The sequence below is a fragment of the Scyliorhinus canicula genome, chromosome 14 (assembly GCF_902713615.1).
Source record: "Scyliorhinus canicula chromosome 14, sScyCan1.1, whole genome shotgun sequence".
In the NCBI taxonomy this organism is placed as follows: Eukaryota; Metazoa; Chordata; class Chondrichthyes; order Carcharhiniformes; family Scyliorhinidae; genus Scyliorhinus; species Scyliorhinus canicula.
The window spans coordinates 68295618-68320889 of record NC_052159.1 but is presented as its reverse complement, the minus strand read 5'-3'; the positions used below and the strand labels follow the sequence as shown (position 1 = coordinate 68320889).

Below are 25272 nucleotides of genomic sequence, written 5' to 3'. Positions count from 1 at the left end.
ATGTGCTTGTAGAATATAGCCTAAAGTACAGGGGAAGTGGAAAATGTTACATGACGAATGGGACTATGGAATAGAGGCAAAAGTCTTAAAGGGGAAATGTCTTTGTGTCCCATTTGTGTGATGTGCTATTCATTTTGATTTGTAAGTTGAACAAAAAAAAATTGAATTGGCTCTATAGTTTAAGATTTGTTAATGACTACCCAAGTAATTGTATGGTGCTTGCTCATCAATGCACTTTTGGCAAATTGAAGAAACTACCAGCTGGATTAGTGGATGAGTTTTTGGCTCAGCAGTAATGTTCCCACCTCTGAGTCAGGTGATGCAGAGTTTGAATTGGGTTTCGTTCGATAAGGTACCACACAAAAGGCTACTTAATAAGAGAACATTCTAAAATGGGGGTGGCTGATTTTAATAACATCAGATATGATTTGGCCAGAGTGGACTGGGAGCAGCCCATGGTGTTGGGGCAGTATATTAGCATGGATAGAGGATTGGCCAACTGATAGAAGTCAGATAGTTCGATAAGAGGGGCATTTTCAGGATGGCAACCTGTAACTGGTGGAGTGCCACAAGGATCTGTTCTGGGGCCACAATTATTTACAATGACGTGGACGAGGAAAGTGAATGCACTATTGCCAGGTTTACAGATAACATGAAAATAGGTTGGAAGGCAGTGGGTGAGGATGACACAACGAGTCTTCAGAGGGATACAGATTCAGCGGGCAAAAACTTGGCAGATGGAATATAATGCAGGAAAATGTGAAGTTATGCACTTTGGAAGGAAGAATAAAGGAGCTGAATATTATTTAAATGGAGAAAGACTGCAGAAAGCTGCAGTACAGAGAGATTGAAGGGACCTCGTGCATAAATCACAAAAAGCTAGCATGCAAGTGCAGCAGGTAATAGGAATGTTGGCCTATATTTCAAATGGAATGGAATATAAAATATAGGAAAGTCCTGCTAAAACTATACAAAATACTAGTTAGACCACACCTGGAATACTGTGAAAAATGCCAGCTTGGCACTCTGACAGTGCCAGTCTGGCAGTGCCCCGCCCACCTGTCAGTGTCAGGCTGGCATCCAGGTGGCACTGCCTGGGTGGCAGTCTGGCAGTGCCAAATACCCAGATAGCACTAGCAGTGCCAGGGTAGCACTTTTCATAGAGGGCATGCATCTGGGGGCCTCCAATCCCATGGGCATACCCACAAGTTCCATTCCATCCGGTCCCTGTTCATGGAGACCAGCACTGAACGGCACCCGACCAAGGTCTCCAAGGTGATGGGGATAGATCCCATTTCTTGATTTGATCTCGGGAATGGATATTCGAGTGTGACTAGCTGTCTCACACTAAAATGCAGATTTGTCATAAAGTGATCCTGCCCACAATGGACGGGATTCGCATTAGATCTCCCGGCATCTACCCGGCCCCCGAAAAGCGGCATGCTGCAATCTGACTGGTAGATCCAGCCATAGATTAATGAAAAGCCAGGCCTCTTTCTAGTTCGCAGGGCCTGTTTCATGTAGTAGCCCTGGCCTCAGTTGGGCCTTGGGTAACCAATGAGATTTATGACTTTATTTACAATTTTCATCCATCGATTAAATGAGCAGACTTGACTTTGAAGAGCAAACATTCAAATCACAGGTAGCAGTGACTGAATAAAGCTTCCTCATTCTCTAACCATGTTTTGTGAAACCGTGTAGTAATAGGTGATCTCTAACAAAACTTCCAATTCAATAAACTAAGTTGCAGAAAGAGAGAATAACTCAAAATAAATCAGGGCTGCTGAATATCACATTTTGTATTTCTATTCATTATTCTGGAGTCAATCAGTGAACTGTCAGCACTGTAACCTTTTAAAGTGAATGCTTTCGATGATGTTCACGGGGCAGATAAGAGTTGAAGGTTGGAGGTTTTCTGAAGCTAACTGCTCAACGAGCCAAATAAAGGCCCTGAAGGGAACTATTGTAAATCTTGCTGGCATTTACAACCCTGTCAGTCACAAAAATATGAGAAACCTTCTTGCAGGATTATAAAAAATTATGGTGGCACTAAGTTATGTGGCCATGTAACAGGTGGAAAATGAGAAGGTACAAGGTCTGATTAGGGACTGTTGTTCTCCATTCCTCACACTCACTGTAGTCAATTTTACAGGAAATCAGGACACCATAGATAAATTCAACCCCAATCCCGCTTACGTAAACTTCAGTGTGATGACATTGGATCATTCACCCAAAGTCGTCATGACAACCTCTAATAATATGGAAACCGGGCAAGATAAGAGTGATGTGTTAGGCAGGTTGGTTTGATGTGGACTGCACTTGATGCAGGGAAGCTAGAAACAGACCTCTAACACTGGAGAGGATCCAACACTGTTTTATTCAACGATAGAACTGATAAACATATTCAGCTGTGGGTCAACACTATACACTATACTGGAGACCTAGTAGTAGCCTGACCAGACTTACTAGCTACCGCATGGTGTTTGCACTGGCTAGCTCGTGGACTCTGACTGTCTCAGTGGCTGGGTCCAGAGAGAGCGGGAAACTTAGTGCCCTCTGGCTTTATAGTGGTAGTGTCCTGTCTGGTGATTGGCTGCACTGTGTTGTGTGCTTACTGGTCATCCTGTGTGTTAATCACTGCCTGTCTACACCTCATTATATACATGAGTGGCTATTATGACAAAGAGTTGAAGATTGGAGGTTTTCTGAAGGCCTTGAAGGGAATTATCGTAAATCGTAAATGCCAGCAAGATTTACGATAGTTCCCTTCAGGGCCTTTATTTGGCTCGTTGAGCAGTTAGCTTCAGAAAACCCCCAACCTTCAACTCTTATCTGCCCGGCTTCCATATCATTAGAGGTTGGCATGACGACTTTGGGTGAATGATCCAATGTCATGACGCTGAAGTTTACGTAAGCGGGATTGGGGTTAAATTTATCTACCGTGTCCTGATTTCCTGTAAAATTGACTACATTGAGTGTGAGGAATGGAGAACAACAGCCCCAATCATATCTTAATTACCGGCTGGCCTGATCATAATTTAAAAAACTTAATGGTCAATTCAGCTTGCAAACTAGCCAGTAGATGAATATTTAACATGGTCCGTGCCATGTTTCAGTGAGTGCAGGGGAAAATCAATCACAGGGAGTCACGCCAAGTATGAAATGGAATTGCAAAGGTGAATAAAAAGGCTGCAAACAGGATCATGGCTGACTTTAGCAGAAGAGTCTGCGGGTAAAGTAGCTTACATTTGCGAGTGTTGCAAGTTATAGTATTTATCATTTTGTCTCTCTAATGAGAGATATTTGCCAGGGAAGGGTCCTGAGAGACAGTTGTAAAGTGAATGTCCTACACCCCAGTATTGGACCTTGAGATCGGTGTCCCCATGGGCATGGACATTCGGGAGGAGGATTTTCCTCCAGTGAGAAAGTGAAGCTCAAGGAGAAGAAGGAGGGAAGGTGGCCAAGGACTAATGCGTGCTGTGGCCCTGGCAGTTGTGGACCTTGCTACGGAGTAAGAACCTGCAGCGGGGAGACACAGCAGGAAGCAGGCAGAAGCGCAATCCTTCCAGTAGCGTATCCTATCATCTGACATAACTCCATGTCAGAGTGGCAGTGCCCATGAAGATTATGTCTCCACAGGGAGACAGTCACATGACTGTGTGTGTTAATGGCCGGGGAGAATGCCTCAATGGTGAACATTGGATGGGATTTCCACTGTTTCCCGGCAGCGGTGGTGGTTTGCCATTGTCCGCCGGCGAGATCTTCCGGTCCCTCAGATGTCTATGGTGGTTTGCATGGCTCTCCCGTCCTGCCGCTGGGGATTCCACTGTGGGAGGGGTCACTGCCAGTGAGAAAGGCTGGAAAAGCCGGCCCATTGAAGATCACAGTGTTCCTGAATATTTTGCCTGACGGTCCTCCCAGGCATCACCTGATGAGATTTGTGGAATATCTCAGCTGGCAGCCCACCATTGCATAAAGGCTTTTACAGATGCTTTTTTCAGGTGTGTCCATGAGTTCTTTTCATCTAGCGATGACAACACCAGTCAGGCAGACAGAGCCGGAGGTGCAAGGGGTATTAGATTGCACACATGCGGCAACTGAAATGCATCAGAAGAGCCATCATTTGTTAACATAAAAGGCTGTACCATCCCATTAATGTGAATGTTGAATGTTATCCTGCCAGAAGTCATGATACCTGCACACTTAAGACTCTAGCAGAGCCAGGGATGTTCTGTAGACTGGAACCCTTGGATGGTAGCTTTTGGGTGACAAAGGATATCTTCTGAAACGATGGCTAATGACCCCAGTCGGAAATTCGCACATTGATCCAGAGAGGAGTTACAATGAGAACCACAATTCCACCAATGAGATTTCATTGCCTGATCTGGCCAGGTGGCGATCTTCAATACTCTCCTGCTCGAGTCTCACCCAGGGTCATCATATGCTGTACCGTACACAAGTTGGTGCTCCAGAAAGGGGAAGCCCTGGCAGTGGAGGATCCAATGGAATGAGCATCATCTTCTGCTGAGGTGTCTGGAGATGAGTCTGATGATAAGGATGATAAGCCAGCTGGACAAGATACTTTGGATATCAGGCAGATGCGAGATTCACGAATATTTAAAATTTCTAATTTGCAATCTGTAATTTCAACTACAACATGATCGGCCTTCCTCATTTTCTCTTAGTATTTCCCACTTATCAAGGCCCCAATACATGTCCGAATATAAAGGCACCAAATGAGGCCTATCAGAAGGGGTCACATGAGCACAAATCCCCATGTTGTTAATCCAAACCAAAACCAGCACATCACAAACATTAAACACGAATGCAGCTGGAACCTCAAGTGCAAAGGACAGGGGCGGGTACTCTGTTCCTGAGGCACGAAAGCAAAACTGGTGTTGCACCTGTACTGATTCAGCTACTGTGGAGGGGTTAGCATCGGAGTCACGTGGAACACAATCTATTCCAATGAGAAACAGTGTGGGATTCACCGGATTCATGATTGACACTCAGGAGGCCGACAAGCTGCAGCCGCATATACACACTTCACTCCCCACACACCATCCCAGCCAACAAGATGGCATTGGTTGCGCTGGAGCGCACCCATCCTCCTGATGGGTTCGCTGGGGCCAGATGGCACCTAGGGAGGGTGGCCTGAGGTGTCACCCATAGGACCAGTGGCAGTAAGTTCACAGTGGGCCATCAGCGGCATGCACAGCTACATGGCTGCCTTGCAGGCTGCAGCAATGGTGCTCCTTGCCCGTCCACCTCGATCCCACAGCCCACGTCCGGGCCACTCCCCGCTACTTCACCCAGCCCTGGCAGAAGCCTCCCGGCCAGCGGCACAACTGTCAGTAAACTATGGCGATGTTGGAAACTTTCCGTACCCCCCCATCTCTCCCTCAGCAGCCATGGCACCTGTTTTACAACTTTTAAAAGCACAAGTGAACCTTGCTGCCAGAAAATTCCCCCATGGAGGCAGAGAACATCGGGTCAGACTGCAAATGATATGCCAACGGTGTTTACTGTATGTACGGAGTGGAACGCATTGACGCTGCTGTCAAAGCATCGGAGAATTGCCATTTGGCCTGAAAATGGCAATCTCCGTGATTTTGGCGTCAAACGCAATGCTCCGCCCAATTACGTTTCCCGATTCCATCGCCGGCTGACAGAGAATCCCCTACTGTTATTTAATGGGACAATAAATCAAAACATTTCAGACCTAATGAAACTGAGCAATCATCCAAGGGGCTTTTCACAGTAACTTCATTGAAGCCTACTCGTGACAATAAGCGATTTTCATTTCGTTTTTTCATGTGTGAATAATGAGGCGTTGTCTTAAGTATTTTCTGAATGCTGCAGCATGATACTTCCCCCTCACTGCCAGATGTGCTGGAGGCAGTCTCCTGACATTTCTGTCCCTTTGCCTAGGACGACCTGGCAGGCATCCTCTATTCACCTCAGGCCGCGAGAGCCCCAGCGTGATGGAAGTGTCCTGCACACTGACAAGAGGCTTATCTGTCACCATGGCACTATGAGGCAATGGTGTCAATGGCAAAGGGATAGAGAAAAGGTTGTTCCCATCAGAAGCACCCGGAGAGGTATCCCCCCTGATGGCAACATGAGGTCCATTTGGTCCTCCCTGTTTTCCTGAGAGTAACCAGGACCTGACTGAGATTCCTGCTGCTTCATCCCCCTCTCACCCTGGCTGACACTGGAGCTCAGGTACATAATGATGGAATGCAAGTCAAAGCGTACACCCAGTATTCCCTCAGTGAGCTGCTGGGTTTGACCCTCTACGACAGTCTCCAATCTCTAGAATGGAGGAAGCCATGCAATCTGAAGAATAGATGATCGCAGCACCTTTGTTCTGGATGGACTCCTCCACTGTCTGTGGCAGTGCGTGCAGTTCGGGAATCTCTGCCACATATCCACGTACCTCGCACTGTACGTCCATCTTTTGCTGTCTCGCAGATGACCCCAGAGGTTAATCATCAGTTGGGGCTCAGCATCTAGGTGGCCTCAAAAACTCCTCCAATCGCCAGAGAACTGTATTATCTCAGTCTCTGACAGGTTGCAATGAGGCTGTGCTGTCCTTGCATCAATGTGTGGATTCCTTATAACCGTATTGCGCACACCCACCAATGTGCATGTTTCTGCGCTGATGCTAGGTGTGAAGCAAGGATGTGATGTTGCACCCTCTGAGGTTTCCTCCTCCTCCTCAAAGGTTAACATTGTTCCCTCAGAGCTGGTAGCTGCAGCTTCAGTTGTTTCACCTGTGAGTGAAACAAACATGGGTATGAAAGCCACCGTCATCACTCGAGATGATGTCAGAGAGACATGCCTCCAAAAACCACACATTGAAACCACTGGGAGATGGTAACCAGGGTTTAAATACCAGTCCCTCTAACATTGAGGCACACATTCCTTCCCAAAGCCTGCCAGCCTCCAAAATCCAAATCCATCAATGTTGCCTCCCCATCACCTACCCCAGTTTCCATTCTCCTCACCCCCTTCAGCACTATCTTTGCAGGAAAGATCAATGCACCCATGGAGTCTCAACACCTTGGGTCTTTCCTCTAGTCTCGCCTTGCCCAGTTGTGTTTATCCACTGACCCGCAGACAGCTCTAGCAGTTCCTCCTCTCGAGGGGTGAAAATTACCATGTTCTGTTTGACCATCTCCAGTCCTGGCCCTCTCTTGGGCATTATGTGTCCTTTTTTCCTGCAAATAAAAAGGGCCATTGTAATGAATCTTCTGTGGAAAAATCACGCTTTAAACTGTGTGGCCAATATGTCCTTTGTCGCTGGCCAATAATTCTTAATTATCACTGCTAACTAACAGGGGTTGCAGTTTATAAACCTCCCCCACCCCAGAATACCCCAGGACCACGCAGAGTGGCCTGTCTGCTACGCCATCTTGTGTACTTGACTAAGATATGAGATGATCCCACATTTGACACCTATCACATCATCAAACCTTCACATATAGGTGCATCTGCAAAATGGTTACACGGTCACCTGGCAGATTATAAGAGGTCATTGAGACTTTTACTACACTGTAGCCATATTCTTCTGACAACCCCAGGGCTGCTCACTACCTCTGTAACCTCTATCCAAACTACTTTTGTCTGGCTGGGAGATGCCCTCTTCTCATCCGTAGGCATGAGAACCTCCCGCCGATTTCTCACAGCTGGAGGAGGATTCACAGGGGCCCCACAACAGGCACTCCCTCCATTCTCTATGGTGGCCTTACAGCCATAGCGGAGAGACAGAGAGTAAAAGGATAGAATTTGAGTCTTTTCTTAAATGCTTGTTATTCTTAAGGGGAATGGGACAGTTCTTTCAAATGTTCAAATGGTCTTTCCTCTCCTGGAAGGCCCCGAATAATACGCTGCTGGTACAATAATCGTCAAAATATAAAAACAAGCTCTTACCTGCTGCTGCTCCAATAGTTCAATAGATTTCCAAGTCTTCTTGGAAAGTCTGCTTCCAGACCATTAGTTACAGTGCTATGTCAGGATGCCTTTAAATGGGTGACCATGATCGACCTCTGGTCCATGGCTGACCCCTCTCTCCTTGGACGTCGCACCCAGGAGCCTCGATCGGCTGCGCTGTCCACCCTTCCCTTATGTAGTTGAACAGCTGCCGTAATTGGCTGCAAAATGCTTTATTCACTGTTTTTAAAGAATGGGTTGGAGTTGACAAACTGAGGACTTCCCAGCCGGATTTTGGCCCCATACCCCATTCAAAAGCGTACAACTCACCTCACTGTCTCAGAACCTTAATGCCACAACTGTATTTCTGACCCCAGATTGCCAAGTGTAATGCCATAGAAGGTCAGCTCGTATCTGATTAAGAAATGTAAACAAATAGGGCTAGATTCTCTGTTTCTGTGGCTAGGCACCAGCTCAAACGGAGAATCCGTTTACATGAAACAAAATCAATGTGAACCACTCACCGATTCCGGTACCGGTTTTGGGCTAGCACGGCGGCGACTGAAACCCCCGCTTCCCGTGCCAAACAAATGGCCAGAGGATGGCTGTCTGACGACCTGCAGCGGTTGCATTGTACAACATGCTGCCAGCCGTGCACGGACCCAACCCACCATCCGCAACCCCACAGCCCACCCCCTGGCCACCCCCCAACAGTTCCCCCAGCCCTTGCAGAAGCCCCCCCCCCCCCCCCCCCCCCCCCCCCGGTCAGAGGCATGGATCCCGGCTGAGTGTGGCGGCACGGGTCACAGTCCTCAGTCATCACGCTGGGTTCACGATTTGTGTGAGCACACGTGTCCCACGCCGTTGGGAGCTCGGCCCAACGGGGGAGGAGAATCGTGAGTGGGCTGGTCGATGAGGCGCCAATGGCATTATGACTGCACGTGGCGCGCATCCTGATGGCGCGGCCCCGATTCCAGCATTGGAATCGATTCTCCGCCCGATTAAGATTTTGCCGTTGTGCAATGGAGAATCCCACACATGGATCTAGAAATGGACAATCATTCTGTGTTGGTGTCAACTGTGCAAAGCAACCAATGAGGATTGAAAACTGGAGATGTACTGTAAGGTCATAAAATTATTTTGGGGATCAAGGCAAAATTTTGCAGATTTTAATCGCTGATAACTAAAAAAGTGAGGAGGGATTTTAACTGCCATTGTCCAATTTCTTGCCAAAAACAGATAATTGGCAAAAGGAAAACTGGTGTTGATATTGGTGAACCATTGATTCGGCTGCTTAAATTCTCATGCAGTACTTTCAATAGGTATCCAGTGATTGGCATCTTTTCATTTGCGAACGATGATGGGTATCCAGCATTCACACTCAAAATAAGCATTTAAAAGGGAGTTCTGCACAAGCTGTAGGGTCTAATTGCAACTCTCACAGAGAAATGGGTGAAAGATGCAAAGTCTATGCTAGTCCCAATTATACCTGGTGTTGAGTGATCTGAATAATGGGTGTTTACGCGACCACTGGAGTCTGCTGTTACCATCCCTGTAGAGACTCTTAATGTTTAATGAGAAATTCAAACACCCTAGCAGTTAACTGAGCCACTTCGAAAGGTTTCAAGTTTTTCCACAAAAACAAACTTTACTGTGTGTATATTCTAAAAAACAAAGTATTAGCCAAAGCAGCTACGACTAACTTAACACTATAGCGTATAACTATGTACACTGTGAAGCTAGTTTTATTTTTACTTCCCCTGCCAAGAGTTCCCTGATCGCACAAAAATCTTGAAAGTTCATTCATTTCTTCAGGGACCAACGCACCGCCCTCCGGAATTCACTTCAATGTCTCCTCAGTTTTTCAGATGTCACTCAGACTTCCAGAGCTCGTTCTCTCTGCAAGAATCCCACTACTTTCTTGACCTGACGGACAGACTGGTATTTTCCAGCCTGCTCCTACAACTTCTTTAATGCTTTTTCTAGACTAATTGTTCAAGCTATCTGCTTTCTGCCAAAAGGTTCACTATCTTTCAGTGTGAGGGTCACTGACGAATATTTCCTCTAGCACCAAACTAGGCAAAACGTCTAGATCATTTTCCCCTCACGAATTCCAAGTGAGCTGCAATCTGCATGGGACCAAATCTTCACCTGCCTTCTGTCAGAAACACCCAGATAAATTAAACTGAGCATCTTCTCACCCACACATCCCATCTCCATGGCAAGACGGCATGCTTTGGCATGTTTCAAACAGAAATGCAAACTAATTATCTTACCTTTAAAACAACCTCTTTTATTCTGTGAACCATATGAATAATTTAAATTCCCAATGGAACCCTCTTTCCCAGAATTGCTGCAAAATCCCAGCAAGGAACTACCATAAGGCAATCAGACACAGGAGCAGAAGTAGTCCATTATGCGCATCAAGTCTGCTCCACCATTCAATGAGATAATGATTGATTTGATATAATCCTTAACTTCACTTTCCCACCTTAACCCCATAACCCTTGATTTCCTCACTGATTAAGAATCTCTCTATCTCAGCCTTGAACATACTTAACGATCCAGCCTCAACAGCTCTCCGCAGTAAAGAATTCCACAGATTCACTGCCATCTGAGAGAAGAAATTCCTCCTCATCTCTGACTCAAGTGGGTGACACCTTACTCTGCAATTACACCCTCCTGTCCTCCACTCTCCCACAAGTAGAAACAGCCTTCACAGCATCGACTGTTTATCAACTGGTTTCTTTTCATCTGGGAACTACATAACTAATTTAAATATTTTATTGGCAGAAGGGTAAGCGGCCTGGCTCTATTACAGGTCCAGAGATGGGTTATTCATGGATTTTGTTTCTCATAACTCTGACTTGCAAGTTAAACACAGGTTAACGTTCTACCATCATTAACCCAGACTTGCTGATTTGCTTTACATTAGGGTTGTTTATCCGCTTCCTAATTAAATATTTCCATTTATCATATGCTTAGCACTTTAATTCTGAAAACTAAATGTTATCTTGAAAATATGAATATAAACCAGGAATTAGTGATTATGACGCTGCTGAGTTGAGGTTTTTCTTTTTTGCTAATTGTTTGTATTGTGAATGGTTGCATTGTAATTTGCAATGTCATCTTCGAGTTCTACCAATATATTTGTTACCTGTGACCCCTGACTTCAAACAGCAGCTTTGTGAGTGTCTAATGAGGGTAGGATGTCTGCCTGTAGAATTTTATTTTTATTTCTTCGTTGGATGTGGTCATCAATGACAAGGGCACCATTTCTTTCCCATCCCTAATTAGACCATAAGACCATAAGACATAGGAGCAGAATTAGGCCACTCAGCCCATTGGGTCTGCTCCGCCATTCAATCATGGCTGATATTTTTCTCATCCCCATTCTCATGCCTTCACCCATAACCCCTGATCCCCTTATTAATCAAAAACCTATCTATCTCTATCTTAAAGACACTCAGTGATTTGGTCTCCACAGCCTTCTGCGGCAAAGAGTTCCACAGATTCACCACCCTCTGCCTGAAGAAATTCCTCCTCATCTCTGTTTTAAAGGATCGTCCCTTTAGTCAGAGATTGTGTCCTCTGGTTCTAATTTTCCTACAAGTGGAAACATCCTCTCCACATCCACTCTATCCAGGCCTCGCAGTATCCTGTAAGTTTCAATAAGATCCCCCCTCATCCTTCTAAACTGCAACGAGTACATAGAACATAGAACATAGAACAGTACAGCACAGAACAGGCCCTTCGGCCCTCAATGTTGTGCCGAGCCATGATCACCCTATTCAAACCCACGTATCCACCCTATACCTGTAACCCAACAACCCCCCCTTAACCTTACTTTTTTTTATTAGGTCACTACGGGCAATTTAGCATGGCCAATCCACCTAACCCGCACATCTTTGGACTGTGGGAGGAAACCGGAGCACCCGGAGGAAACCCACGCACACAGGGGGAGGACGTGCAGACTCCACACAGACAGTGACCCAGCCGGGAATCGAACCTGGGACCCTGGAGCTGTGAAGCATTTATGCTAACCACCATGCTACCCTGCTGCCCCTGAGTCTTCAACCATTCCTCATACGACAAGCTCTTCATTCCAGTGATCATTCTTGTGAACCTCTACTGGACCTTTTCCAAGGCCAGCACATCCTTCCTTAGATATGGAGCCCAAAACTGTTCACAATACTCCAAATGGGGTCTGCCCAGAGCCTCATATAGCCTCAGAAGTACATCCTTCGTCTTGTATTCTAGCCCTCTCGACATGAATGCTAACATTGCATTTGCATTCCTAACTGCAGACTGAACCTGCATGTTAACCTTAAGTGAATCGTGAACAAGAACTCCCATGTCCCTTTGTGCTTCTAATTTCTCAAGCATCTTCCTGTTTAGAAAATAGTCTATCCCTCCATTTCTCCTTCCAAAGTACATAACCTCACACTTTTCCACATTGCATTCCATCTGCCACTTCTTTGCCCATTCTCCTAGCCTGTCCAAGTCCTTCTGCAGCCCACCTGCTTCCTCAATACTACCTGCCCCTCTACAGATCTCTGTATCATCTGCAAACTTAGCAACAATGCTTTCAGTTCCTTCCTCCAGATCATTAATGTATCTTGTGAAAAGTTGTGGTCCCAGCACAGAGCCCTGAGGCACACCAACAGTCACCGGCTGCCATCCTGAAAAAGACCCCTTTATCCCCACTCTCTGCTGTCTGCCAGTCAGCCAATCCTTTATCCATGCCAGGATCTTACCCTCAGCACCATGGGCTCTTAATGTATTTAACAGTCTCCTATGCGGCACTTTGTCAAAGGCCTTCTGGATAGCTAAATAAAACACGTCCACTGGTTCTCCTTTGTCTAACTTCCTTGTTACTTCCCCAAAGAACTCTAACAGATTTGTCCGACATGACCTCCCCTTGATGAATCCGTGCTGACTCAGTCCTATTTTATCACGCACTTCCAAGTACTCCGCAATCTCATCTTTAATAATGGACTCTAAAATCTTACCAATGACTGAAGTCAGGCTAACTGTCCTATAATTTCGCGTCTTCTGCCTCCCTCCCTTAAACAGGCGTGTTACATTAGCCGCTTTCCAGTCCTCTGGAACCCTTCCTGCCTCCAGTTATTCCTGAAAGATCACCACCAATGCCTCCACAATCTCCTCAGCTATCTCTTTTGGAACCCTGGAGTGTAGTCCATCCGGTCCAGGTGATTTATCCACCTTCATACCTTTCAGTTTCCTCAGAACCTTCTCCTTAGTAATGGTCACTGCACTCACCTCTGTCCCCTGGTTCTCCTGGAGCTCTGGCATCCCACTGGTGTCTTCCACCATGAAGACTGATGCAAAGTAACTATTCAGCTTGTCTGCCATTTCTTTGTTTCCTATTATTACTTCTCAAGCCACATTTTCCAGTGGTCCAATGTCCATTTTTGCCTCTCTCTTACCTTTTTTTATATTGAAAAAAAAAAACTCTTCCTATCTTCCTTTATATTTCTAGATGCTTCATCTTCCCCCTCCTTATTGCTTTTTTAGTTGTCCTCTGCTCGCTTTTAAAGGCTTCTCAATCCTCTGGCGTCCCACTAATCCTCACCATTTTGGAGGCTTTTTCTTTAGTTTTTGTGCTGTCCTTGACTTCCCTCGTCAGCCATGAATACCTTGTCCTCCCCTTAGCATGTTTCCTCCTCCTTGGGATGAATTTCTGTTGTACCTCCCGAATAATCCCCCCAAACTCCTGCCATTGATGTTCCACTGTTTTCCCTGCTAGGCTCCTTTTTCAATCAACTCTGGCCAGCTCCTTCATCATGTCTTTGTAGTTACCCTTATTTAATTGTAATACCGTTACATCTGATTGAAGCTTCTCCCTCTCAAACTGCAGGGTGAATTTTATCATATTGTGGTCACTGCTCCCTAAGGGTTCCTTCACCTTACGTTCCCTAATCAAGTCTGCCTCATTACACATCACCAAATCCAGAATTGCCTGTTCCTTAGTAGGCTCTGTCAAAAGCTGCTCCAAAAAAACCATCTCTTAGACATTCCACAAATTCCTTTTCTTGGGATCCACTACCAACCTAATTCTATGCCTTCTGGTCCAATATCACTCCTTGCTATCAATTTAACTTCATTCCTTACTAACAATGCAACCCCTCCCCCTTTGTCCATCTGCCTGTCCTTTTGATAGGACACATATCCTTGGATATTTAGATCCCAGCCCTGATCCCCTTGCAGCCACATCTCTTGTGATGCCCACAACATTGTACTGGCCAATTTCAATGTGCGAAACAAGCTCATTTACCTTGTTCCGTATGCTGCGTGCATTTAGGTACAACACCCTCAATCTTGCATTGACCACCTCCATTTTAACAGGGTGATATTGTTCTCTTATTTTGGTTCTCTATTTCCCCTTCAGTTATTACACATTCTAATCTCACATTCTGGTTCCCAACCCCCTGCCATACTAGTTTACATCCTCCCGACTGAATTTAGCAAACCTCCCAGCCAGAATATCGGTGCCCCTCCAGTTTAGATGCAACCCTTCCTTCTTGTACAGGTCCCACCTGCACCGGAAAAGATCCCAATGTTCCAAAAATCTGAAACCCTTCCTCCTACACTACTGATTTAGCCATGTGTTTAGTTGCACTATCCTCCTATTTCTAGCCTCACTGGAACGTGGCAAAGGGAGTAATCCTGAGATTACAACCCTAGAGGATTTTGGCTTCCTGCCTAACTCCCTGAACCCCTTCTACAGGACCTCATCACTCTTCTTGCCTATGTCGTTAGTATCTATATGTACTATGACCTCTGGCTGTTCGCCCTCCCCCTTCAGGATGTCCTGTGTTTGTTCAGAGACATGCTTGATCCTGGCACCAAGGAGGCAACATACCATCCTGGAGTCTCTTTCATGTCCACAGAAATGCCTATCTGTGCCCATTGCTATAGAGTCCCCTATAACTATCACTCTCCTGCACTTTGCCCTCCCCTGGTGAGCAACAGAGCCAGTTGTGGTGCCACTCTTTTAAGAACATAAGAACATAAGAACTAGGAGCAGGAGTAGGCCATCTGGCCCCTCGAGCCTGCTCCGCCATTCAATTAGATCATGGCTGATCTTTTGTGGACTCAGCTCCACTTTCCGGCCCGAACACCATAACCCTTAATCCCTTTATTCTTCAAAAACCTATCTATCTTTACCTTAAAAACATGTAATGAAGACGCCTCAACTGCTTCACTGGGCAAGGAATTCCATAGATTCACAACCCTTTGGGTGAAGAAGTTCCTCCTAAACTCAGTCCTAAATCTACTTCCCCTTATTTTGAAGCTATGTCCCCTAGTTCTGCTGTCACCCGCCAGTGGAAACAACCTGCCCGCATCTATCCTATCTATTCCCTTCATAATTTTAAATGTTTCTATAAGATCCCCCCTCATCCTTCTAAATTCTAATGAGTACAGTCCCAGTCTTCTCAGCCTCGCCTCATAATCCAACCCCTTCAGCTCTGGGATTAACCTAGTGAATCTCCTCTGCACACCCTCCAGCGCCAGTACGTCCTTTCTCAAGTAAGGAGACTAAAACTGAACACAATACTCCAGGTGTGGCCGCACTAACACCTTATACAATTGCAACATAACCTCCCTGGTCTTAAACTCCATCCCTCTAGCAATGAAAGACAAAATTCCATTTGCCTTCTTAATCACCTGTTGCACTTGTAAACCATCCTTCTGTGACTCATGCACTAACACACCCAAGTCTCTCTGAACACCGGCATGCTTTAATATTTTATCGTTTAAATAATAATCCCGTTTGCTGTTATTCCTACCAAAATGGATAACCTCACATTTGTCAACATTGTATTCCATCTGCCAGACCCTAGCCCATTCACTTAACCTATCCAAATCCCTCTGCAGACTTCCAGTATCCTCTGCACTTTTTGCTTTATCACTCATCTTAGTGTCATCTGCAAACTTGGACACAATCCCCTTGGTCCCCAACTCCAAATCATCTATGTAAATTGTGAACAATTGTGGGCCCAACACGGATCCCTGAGGGACACCACTAGCTACTGATTGCCAACCAGAGAAACACCCATTTATCCCAACTCTTTGCTTTCTATTAATTAACCAATCCTCTATCCATGCAACTACTTTACCCTTAATGCCATGCATCTTTATCTTATGCAGCAACCTTTTGTGTGGCACCTTGTCAAAGGCTTTCTGGAAATCCAGATATACCACATCCATCGGCTCCCCGTTATCTACTGCACTGGTAATGTCTTCAAAAAATTCCACTAAATTAGTTAGGCATGACCTGCCCTTTACGAACCCATGCTGCGTCTGCCCAATGGGACAATTTCTATCCAGATGCCTCGCAATTTCTTCCTTGATGATAGATTCCAGCATCTTCCCTACTACCGAAGTTAAGCTCACTGGCCTATAATTTCCTGCTTTCTGCCTACCTCCTTTTTTAAACAGTGGCGTCACGTTTGCTAATTTCCAATCCACCGGGACCACCCCAGAGTCTAGTGAATTTCGGTAAATTATCACTAGTGCATCTGCAATTTCCCTAGCCATCTCTTATAGCACTCTGGGATGCATTCCATCAGGGCCAGGAGACTTGTCTACCTTTAGCCCCATTAGCTTGCCCATCACTACCTCCTTAGTGATAACAATCCTCTTAAGGTCCTCACCTGCCATAGCCTCATTTCTATCAGTCGCTGGCATGTTATTTGTGTCTTCCACTGTGAAGACCGACCCAAAAAACCTGTTCAGTTCCTCAGCCATTTCCTCATTTCCCATTATTAAAACTCCTTTCTCATCCTCTAAAGGACCAATATTTACCTTAGCCACTCTTTTTTGTCTTATATATTTGTAAAAACTTTTACTGTCTGTTTTTATATTCTGAGCAAGTTTACTCTCATACTCTATCTTACTCTTCTTTATAGCTTTTTTAGTAGCTTTCTGTTGCCCCCTAAAGATTTCCCAGTCCTCGAATCTCCCAGCAATCTTTGCCACTTTATATGCTTTTTCCTTCAATTTGATACTCTCCCTTATTTCCTTAGATATCCACGGTCGATTTTCCCTCTTTCTTCCGTCCTTCCTTTTTGTTGGTATAAACCTTTGCTGAGCACTGTGAAAAATCGCTTGGAAGGTTCTCCACTGTTCCTCAACTGTTCCACCATAAAGTCTTAGCTCCCAGTCTACCTTAGCTAGTTCTTCTCTCATCCCCTTGTAATCTCCTTTGTTTAAACACAAAACACTAGTATTTGATTTTACTTTCTCACCCTCCATCTGTATTTTAAATTCCACCATATTGTGATCGCTCCTTCCGAGAGGATCCCTAACTGTGAGATCATGAATCAATCCTGTCTCATTACACAGGACAAGATCTAGGACCGCTTGTTTCCTCGTAGGTTCATTACATATGTTCTAGGAAACTATCGCGGATACATTCTATAAACTCCTCCTCAAGGTTTCCTTGACCGACCTGGTTAAACCAATCGACATGTAGATTAAAATCCCCCATGGTAACTGCTGTACCATTTCTACATGCATTAGTTATTTCTTTGTTTATTGCCTGCCCCACCATATCGTTACTATTTGGTGGCCGATAGACTACTCCTATCAGTGACTTTTTCGCCTTACTATTCCTGATTTCCACCCAAATAGATTCAACCTTATCCTCCATAGCACCGATGTCATCCCTTACTATTGCCCGGATGTCATCCTTAAATAACAGAGCAACACCACCTCCCTTACCATCCACTCTGTCCTTCCGAATAGTTTGATACCCTCGGATATTTAACTCCCAGTCGTGGCCATCCTTTAACCATGTTTCAGTAATGGCCACTAAATCATAGTCATTTACGATGATTTGTGCCATCAACTCATTTACTTTATTCCGAATACGACGAGCATTCAGGTAAAGTACACTTATGTTGGTTTTTTTACCTCTGTTTTGAATCTTAACATCTCCAGTTTTATTCCTTTTGTTATTACTGGGCCTATTCACTGAGCTCCCCTCAGTCACTGTACCTTGTACTGTTGCCCTTTTAGATTTTTGACTATGTCTTCCCTGCCTTGCACTTTTCCCCTTACTTCCTTTTGCTTCTGTCCCTGTTTTACTACCTTCCAACTTCCTGCATCGGTTCCCATCCCCCTGCCACATTAGTTTAAACCCTCCCCAACAGCTCTAGAAAACACCCCCCCTAGGACATCGGTTCCAGTCCTGCCCATGTGCAGACCGTCCGGTTTGTACTGGTCCCACCTCCCCCAGAACCGGTCCCAATGCCCCAGGAATTTGAATCCCTCCCTCTTGCACCATCTCTCGAGCCACGCATTCATCCTATCTATCCTGACATTCGTACTCTGACTCGCTCGTGGCACTGGTACAATCCTGAGATTACTACCTTTAAGGTCCTACTTTTTAGTTTAACTCCTAACTCCCTGAATTCCGCTTGTAGGACCTCATCCCGTTTTTTACCTATATCGTTGGTGCCTATGTGCACCACGACAGCTGGCTGTTCACCCTCCCCCCCCAGAATGTCCTGCAGCCGCTCTGAGACATCCTTGACCCTTGCACCAGGGAGGCAACATACCATCCTGGAGTCTCGATTGCGTCCACAGAACCGCCTGTCTATTCCCCTTACGATCGAGTCCCCTATCACTATAGCCCTGGCATTCTTCTTCCTGCCCTGCTGTGCAGCAGAGCCAGCCACGGTGCCATGAACCTGGCTGCTGTTGTTTTCCCCTGATAGGCTATCCCCCTCAACAGTATCCAAAACGGATACTGTTGAAGTGAGCGGCTTGCTCGGCCATTGCAGAGGGCAGTTAAGAGCTAATGGTGGGTATGGAGTTACCTATGGGCCAGACCAGGTAAAGATGGCAGATTTCCTTCCCTAAAGGGTATTAGTGAACTAGATGGGTTTTTACAACAATCAATAATATTTTCATGGTCACCATTAATGAGGCTAGCTTCTCAATTCCAGAATTTTAAAAATTAGTTGAACTTAAATTTCTTTAAATTCAGCTGCCTGGGCCTCTGCATTACTAGTGATATTATCACTGCATCAGCACTTCCCCCAGTCATTACAAACCGACTAGGATTCTGCTGGGGTTGGATCTCCACTGGATCTGCAGAAACTTATTGCGAACATTATCGGGTCATTCAATTTAGTTATGTTTGAGGGTGCTGTGTCTATCTAATGAAGGTTACCAATCTGTTTCCCCACACATTGGGAGGAATTGTCCATTTTTTTCTAAGTGTGGTGGCTGATGGTTTCGGCAGCAGCGTTCCCTGCTGAACCTGAGTGTGAACTTGTGCCCGATGACACGCTTGTTGCCTCATTAATTATGCACAAGTGAGCATCTCTCTGAATCACATGGCGGATCAGGAATTGATTTTTACAGCAGCTGCCATAGAGTGGGTTGAAAGTCCGGGAACCGTACGTAAAGGCCAGTCCGGCATTCATATCACTCCCTCTCGCCCAACAGCCATCACAAGACTGTGCAGGATATCTGGAACCAGAGGCAAAATGCTAGCAGCCTCAACAAATTATCATACCCTTGGGGCCTTGATTCCAGGAGTCTCGGCACAGGAAGCATACCAACCTCACCTCTCCGGCCTGGGAGACTTTTCATGCTTGACAAATCTACTGGAATTTTTTGAGAATGTAACTAATAGGGTTGATGAGGGGGAGCCAATGGGTCTGGTTTATTTGGACTTTCAGAAGGCCTTTGACAAGTCTCACAGAAGAGTTTAGTGTGTAAAATTAAAACACATGGGATTGGGGGTAATATATTGGGATTGACAGAAAACTGGTTGGCAGACATGAAACAAAGAGTAGGAATTAACAGGTCATTTTCCAAATGGCAGGCAGTAACTAATGGGGTACTGCAGGATCACTGATGGGATCCCAGCTATTCACAATATATATTAATGATTCAGATGTTGGGACAAAATGTGATGTCTCCAAATTTGCAGATGTTACAAAGTTGGGTGGGAGGGTGAGCTACGAGGAAGATGCAGAGCTCCTTCAGAGTGATCTGGACAAGTTGAGTGAGTGGGGAAATGAATGGCGGATCTGGTGTCATTTGGATAAATTTGAGGTTATGCACTTTGGTAGCAAAGACAGGAAGGCTGATTATTATCTGAATGGCTATAAATTGAGAGAGTGGAATGTGCAACAAGATCTGGGTATCCTCGTACACCAGTCACTGAAGGTAAGCATGTAGGTACAGCAGGCGATGAAGGAGGGTAATGGTATGTTGACCTTCATAGCGAGAGGATTCAAGTACAGGAGCAGGCATGTCACGCTGGCCTTGGCAAGACCATATCTGGAATACCACGTGCAGTTTTGGTCTCCCTTTCCGAGGAAGGATGTTGTTGCTCTAGAGGGAGTGCAGCAAAGTGATTGCTAGGATGGCAGGACAGATGTAAGGGGATAGTTTGGTTAGGATTGTATTATCTGGAGTTCAGAAGAATGAGGGAAAACCTCATACCAAGCTATAAGACAGGGTAGATACAATAAGGATGCTCTGCTGGTGGGGGTGTCCAGAACCAGGGGTCACAGTCTGAGGATATAGGGAAGACCATTTAGGACAGAGATGAGGAGAAATGTCATCACCCAGAGTGGTGAGCCTGTGGAATCCATTATCACAGGAAGTAATTGAAGCCAAAGTATTCAAGAAGCAGTTAGATATACTCTCTCCAACCCTTCTTTATATAATCCTATCAACATATCCTTTCATTCTCTTTTCCCTCATGTGTTTATCTAGATTCTTATTAAATCCATTAATGCTATTGTCCCAACTACCCCTTTTCATAGAACAGTACAGCACAGAACAGGCCCTTCGGCCCTCAATGTTGCGCCGAGCAATGATCACCCCACTCAAGTCAATGTATCCACCCTATACCAGTAACCCAACAACCCCCCCCCCCCCCATTAACCTTACTTTTTAGAACACTAAGGGCAATTTAGCATAGCCAATCCACCTAACCCGCACATCTTTGGACTGTGGGAGGAAACCGGAGCACCCGGAGGAAACCCACGCACACACGGGGAGGACGTGCAGACTCCGCACAGACAGTGACCCAAGCCGGGAATCGAACCTGGTACCCTGGAGCTGTGAAGCATTTATGCTAACCACCATGCTACCGTGCTGCCCTTGAGGCAATGCATTCCACATTCTTACCACTCTTCAATATTTGAAAAATATTCTGGGCAAATTATTTATTATTTAAATCAGTTGATAACTTCATGGGTTCTGGTTGTCTTTATATTTAGAGTCCATGCAAGCCTTCATTGCTGTTACACTGACAATAAGACTGAGATGGTGCTTTATGCTGCAGTGTTGCTGATGTAAAAATGTAATTCTTTTAAAGTTACAAGTAGTGCTGAACACAAGGGCGCTTTTGATAAAGCAAGCTTTGAAAGTTGATGAAAATGCCAGAATGTGTTTTTTGTATGAGAGCGCCTTTAGTTTGATGTAATCTGTGAAGGGATTCACAGACCAATTACTTAATCAACTGCCCGAGAACAGAAAATAGGCATGAAGATAGTAATAATGAATTTAATCATTTTGCACTGCATTAGTGAGTAGAACTGAATTGCCTGGGCTTCAAAGGCTGAATTAACAGGGCTTGCAGCCAGATTTCACATTTTTGGCAACCAATCCAAATTCATTTAGTGCATTGGGAGCAGCCAAGGAGAGACAAAGCACTTTCCACAAGGAAGCAATTTTCATCCTTTTGCCATTAAAGGATTGCACAATTATTTAATGCAGGTTTAATTCTCCAGGTGTCTTTTAAGCATCTGCTTAAGTTTCTTTCTATCTTCGTATTGATTCCAAAAATGTTAGAGTGGGATTGGAATTTGCTCGACATTTATTTGAAGATTGATTTGACTCTTAACTGATTTCTTGTTTACTGATCCCCAGTAATTCTACTTGAGATACTCGTAGAGAATTTAGCTGACCACAAAGTTAAAAATAGCTCTTTTAGCTGTTTCTTCTAATGTACATTCCTGAATTGATCTAATCCTAACTCTCTATAATATCAGAGTTCACCAACACAACATTATAATTCTATACAAGCTCATAAAGTAAATTGAATAAGTGTTAGAAACCTTATTTTGAGACGAGGGCTCAACCTTCCCAAAGGGAGCAAAGTCCCTGGGCGAGCGCGTTTAGCTGAGCGTTTCCCATCAGCACTCGCAGTGCCGAGAAACGTATGGCTATTCAACGTGACTCGCTTTGAATATGGGGCCTGAATGGCGTGTGTGCGGCTGAGCACGCACATAGCCCCATTTTTTATAGTGGGGTGCTCCGCTCGCCAGAACTCCCTGTTGTAGTGAGGTCTCTCTGCTTTTTCCCTAAGCAGAAGCCCAAATGATCTCCAATCATCCTCTTCTATCTGGTTGAACTTGTTCTCTCATTGGACAATTTCTCCTTTAACGTCTCACTTCCTCCAAATAAAAGGTCCGGCTATTGGTACCCGCATGAGTCCAAGTCATGCCTGGTTTTTTGTGGGGTACTTGGAACCTTCCTTGTTCCAGTTCTACTCGGTCCACCCTCAAACAACTCTTAGTCTGGGACTTTGATAACTGTATAGATGCTGCTTTGTGCTAGTCTGGAACTGAAAAAATTCATCAATTTTATTTCCAATTGCAAGTCCTCTCACCTTCATATAAATAAACATAGAACATACAATGCAGAAGAAGATCATTCGGCCCATCGAGTCTGCACCGACCCACTTAAGTCCTCACTTCAACCCTATCCCTGTAACCCAATAACCCCATCTAACCTTTTTTTGGACACTAAGGGCAATTTTGGCATGTCCAATCCACCTTACCTGCACGTCTTTGGACTGTGGGAGGAAACCAGAGGACCCGGATGAAACTCACGCAGACACGGGGAGAACGTGCAGACTCCGCACAGACAGTGACCCAACGGGGAATCGAACCGGGGACCCTGGCACTGTGAAGCCACAGTGCTAGCCACTTGTGTTACCGTGCTGCTCAAATATGGTCCATTTCTGACACTTCCCTTCTATGACTCCTCTGTCTCCATTTTTGGTGATAGGCTGTCTAACCAACATTCATTCCAAGTCCACCCATTCCCACCATACCACCTCACAGCCTGCTTCCAGTAAGGACTCCATTCCATTCTCCTACTTTCTTTGTCACATCTATTCTGATGATGCAACCTTCCACACTGGCGCTTCTGAAATGTCTTTCTTTTTCCTCAGCTGAGAATTTCCTCTCACCGTGATTTATTCGGCCCTCAACCGTTTCTGACCTATTTCCCACAGTACTGCCCTTACGGCTTTTCTTTCCCCCAGAATCACATGCTTCCTCTTGTTCTCACTTTCTACACCACCAGCTTCCACATTAAAAAGATTATCTTCCGCTATTGACACCAACTTCAGAACGATTCCACCACCAAGCAGATCTTCCTCTCACCTCGCCAGCATTCTGAATGGACCATTCCATCTGTGAAACCCTGGCCCACTACTCATCACCGCCTACACCTCATCCCTTTCCCACGGCATCTTCCCATGCAATCAAGTTGAAACACCTGTCCCATTATCTCCTCCCTCTTCACTGTCCAAGGCTCAAAACACTCTTTCAAGATGAAGCAGTGACTTATTTGTACTTCTTTCAATTTAGTCTACAGTATTTGCTGCTCAATATGAAATCTCCTCTACACTGGGGTGACCAAACGCAGACTGGGTGACCACTTTGTGGAACACCTTCACTCAGTCTGCAAGGATGTCCCTGACCTTCCAATAGCTTCACCATCTTGCACTCATGCCCACATTTCTGTCGTCGGCCTGCTACAATGTCCTAACGAAGCCAAAGGCAAGCTGGAAAAACAGCATCTCGTCCTGAAATTTGGCACTTTACAGCTTTCTGGACTCAACATTGAGTTCAATAGTTTTGGACCATGATCTCTGTTCTCCATTTCGTTTACACCCCCCCCCCCCCCCCCCACACACACACACACACACACACACACATCCCAAGTACCAGTCTCTATCTTATTTTCATAATTATGCTTTCAATAAACACTGACCTTTATTCTGCTATTCACACCCACTTTGGATCAATGCTTTGTGCCTTTAATACCATCATTACCATTCACTTTGCCCTGTGTTCCATGGATTTTTTGGCATTTAATCTTCCCTGTCCCTGGCCTTCTCTTTTGCTCTACCTGCCCCACACCCTTTTTCAACAGCAACAAAACCATCACATTCATACATTTCTTCAGCTTTTCGAAGAGTCATATTGCACTCGAAATGCTAAACTCTGTTTCTCTCTCCACAGACGATGCCAAACCTGCTGAGTTCTTCCAGCACGTTCCATTTTTACTTCTCCAGCATCCACAGTATTTTGATCTGATTTGAAAGGCAGCATTCTCTAAGTATTGCACTGATTATGAGCTCAAGTCCTAGATTGGGATTAGAACCCATAACTGTCTGACATAAAGATAAAAGTGCTACTATTGAGCCAAGCGACACAAAGGTGATCACTTTTGCTACACTGCTTTTCTGGAATTGCATGCACTGTTTACAACAGCAGAAACTTTTCCATCAGTTGTTTTTACCTTAAGGAGGTTTACTGAGTAAGGTGCAGGATCCCAGGCCACCAAAACAACATTCTTGAATAGCGTGCTATTATTAAACTTGTGCTCTGGGTTAACAAGTACCTGCAAATCAGGATAGAAACAAACATTTTTTAAATATTTGAATGAAATTAATGGCTCAATATGAACATTGTGTAAATTTGTAAATTTAAATTACTCAAAAGTACTACACATATTCTTAGAGATGGAAATATATTAAACAATGGAACTTAATAATTCTAACGATTATGTTGTCGAACAACAATAATGCATAAATTGAACCTTAAGAAAAATGGTAATAAGTGGTAACTTATTCATAATCATAAAAAATGTTGATGTACTAAACTACTATTCCTTCTCAACATAAGTAAAAATTCCATCAAGGTTTCACATCCTAGTAAGCGATACTTAATTGACGTTCAATGTTATTGTAAATACTAGCTGTAAAATAATAATTCCAATTAAACAAATTATGGCCAAAAATCTTAAATGTGAATATTAATCAAATGAGAAAAGATTTGCCATTAGAAAAGACTGAATTTATCTTTCCCACAGCTTTAAATAAGTTCAATTCAATGCAAGAAGCATTGCTTGAGAACATGATAACCAGGAGCAGAATTAGTACCATTTAGTACACTGATATCTGATTTTTTTTAACCTCAATTCCACCTTCCCAAACAATCCAGAGTTAAAGATGATTAAAGGAAAATTATAATGCATGGG

The 25272-nt window shown here is 44.8% G+C and overlaps 1 protein-coding gene across 2 annotated transcripts in view; it reads right to left on the bottom strand.

The window, feature by feature from the left end:
- The window catches only part of st6gal2a (ST6 beta-galactosamide alpha-2,6-sialyltranferase 2a), a 157550-nt gene that overhangs the window by 23779 nt on the left and 108499 nt on the right, over window positions 1-25272 (bottom strand). For both annotated transcript variants that reach the window (XM_038818876.1, XM_038818877.1), the window contains exon 5: window positions 24532-24633. In XM_038818876.1, the coding sequence (XP_038674804.1) occupies window positions 24532-24633 (102 nt within the window). The remainder of the gene's footprint in view (window positions 1-24531; window positions 24634-25272) is intronic.